General features: G+C 44.2%; 1 protein-coding gene across 1 annotated transcript in view; it reads right to left on the reverse strand.

Annotated features, from left to right (window-relative positions):
- Positions 1-1460, reverse strand: part of LOC107680161 (prokineticin receptor 2-like) — a 16038-nt gene extending 14578 nt beyond the window's left edge. Inside the window, exon 1 of the mRNA XM_016475944.1 lies at positions 991-1460. Within this exon, the coding sequence (XP_016331430.1) occupies positions 991-1460 (470 nt within the window). The remainder of the gene's footprint in view (positions 1-990) is intronic.
- Between the last annotated feature and the right edge of the window lie 541 nt (positions 1461-2001).

Raw genomic sequence — 2001 nt, forward strand, 5'->3', positions numbered from 1 at the left:
AGATGAGCTTCCCTGAGACGGTTTCTGACCGTTTGTGCAGAAATTCTTTGGTTATGCAAACCGATTGTTGCAGCAGCTGTCCGGGTGGCTGGTCTCAGACGATCTTGGAGGTGAAGATGCTGGATGTGGAGGTCCTGGGCTGGTGTGGTTACACGTGGTCTGCGGTTGTGAGGCCGGTTGGATGTACTGCCAAATTCTCTGAAACGCCTTTGGAGACGGCTTATGGTAGAGAAATGAACATTCAATTCACGGGCAACAGGTCTGGTGGACATTGCTGCAGTCAGCATGCCAATTGCACGCTCCCTCAAAACTTGCGACATCTGTGGCATTGTGCTGTGTGATAAAACTGCACATTTTAGAGTGGCCTTTTATTGTGGCCATCCTAAGGCACACCTGTGCAATAATCATGCTGTCTAATCAGCATCTTGATATGCCACACCTGTGAGGTGGATGGATTATCTCGGCAAAGGAGAAGTGCTCACTAACACAGATTTGTGAACAATATTTGAGAGAAATAGGCCTTTTGTGTACATAGAAAAAGTCTTAGATCTTTGAGTTCAGCTCATGACAAATGGGGGCAAAAACAAAAGTGTTGTGTTTATAATTTTGTTCAGTGTAATAACTCACAGCCTCTCAAGGCTTATTGCTTTAATTTACTGCTTTAAGGTTGAAGCTCTATTGCCTTTATATTTGTTCTCAAGTACAGCTCTGTATTTTTAGTTTCTCTTGTTTTCATTTGATTTGTTGCCACACAAGGATGATGCACAGCAGATGATTAAATCCTACTGAATAACTAGAAAGCTGGAAATATTTTCTCACAATCATCTGTCTGAGCAGTATGGGAAGTGCTTTGTTCAGGAAGCACGCTGCATAATGCATGAATCTGAAAGCCAATGATATTTTGCCCGCTGAATAAGCCACAGCTGAACCCTTTTCCTTCCCACTGTCTAGCCTAGCGGGACTGAAGAATGACATCTAAATCACACCAACCTGTCAATGGCGATGGCCAGTAAGGCATTGGTGGACACATAGAGAGACACAGTCCTGAGGTAGTTGACAGAGGCACACAGCACTTTCCCATGCTCCCAGGAGAGCTGCTTGACCACGTAATAATCCACCAAGAAAGGGCAGCAGACCACAGCCACTATGAAGTCGGAGATGGCCAGGTTGGCGATCAGCAGGTTGGTGAGGTTCCTGAGTTTCTTGTATCGGGCCAGAGTGGCTATGAAGAGGAAGTTGCCGAAGCCGCACACCAGAATGATGCAGACGAGCACGGCTCCGATGACGATGGTGGCCACGAAGTAGGCCAGGCCCTGCGTGGTGTCCGGCATCTCCTCTGCAGGAACGCCATAGTCCATGTCGTAGAAGTCTGTGTATGTGTTGTGAACGTCCAGAACGGGCACCTGGCCATGAGGGTTCACGAACACGGCCGCCAAGTGAGTGATGTTTGCGTCCTCCATGGAAGAGGATCGAGAGGAGCCGGTGAGCTCTGATGGGTTTCTGTTGTCGTAAGTCGCCCAATCTTTTTCTAGCAGTCAGTGGTCATAATCCAGGAATGTTCTTGTCTTTTGAAATGGTTTCAGATTTCATTTCCAGTAGGAGACAAGCCACACATGAAACACAAAACATAAACACTGACATTACTGCAGGATAATTGTGTTTAAATAATTCATGAAATATTGTGTTTAAAGAGCAGTTCACTCAAAAATGAAACCTGTGTCACTGAAAAGGAGTCTTATTCCAGAGTAAATCTCTTCACAGAAGCATTTGAATGAACTCATCAAGTCACTGACTCACTGTAGCACTTAGTTAATAACTATGATTTCTGTTTTTCACATTAAGCTACCGTGGCTTCAGAAGACTTAAAATATAGCTTTTATAAAACTTCAAAGGTGCTTTTAGTTTCTTGAAAGTATAATTTCCCTTTCACTATAAATGCATGGAAAAGAGCAACCATGTATTATTCAGTTTCATCTTTTGTGTTCGAAGAAAGAAAGTCAT

Source organism: Sinocyclocheilus anshuiensis, unplaced genomic scaffold, assembly GCF_001515605.1.
Source record: "Sinocyclocheilus anshuiensis isolate Anshui unplaced genomic scaffold, SAMN03320099.WGS_v1.1 scaffold1202, whole genome shotgun sequence".
Lineage (NCBI taxonomy): Eukaryota > Metazoa > Chordata > Actinopteri > Cypriniformes > Cyprinidae > Sinocyclocheilus > Sinocyclocheilus anshuiensis.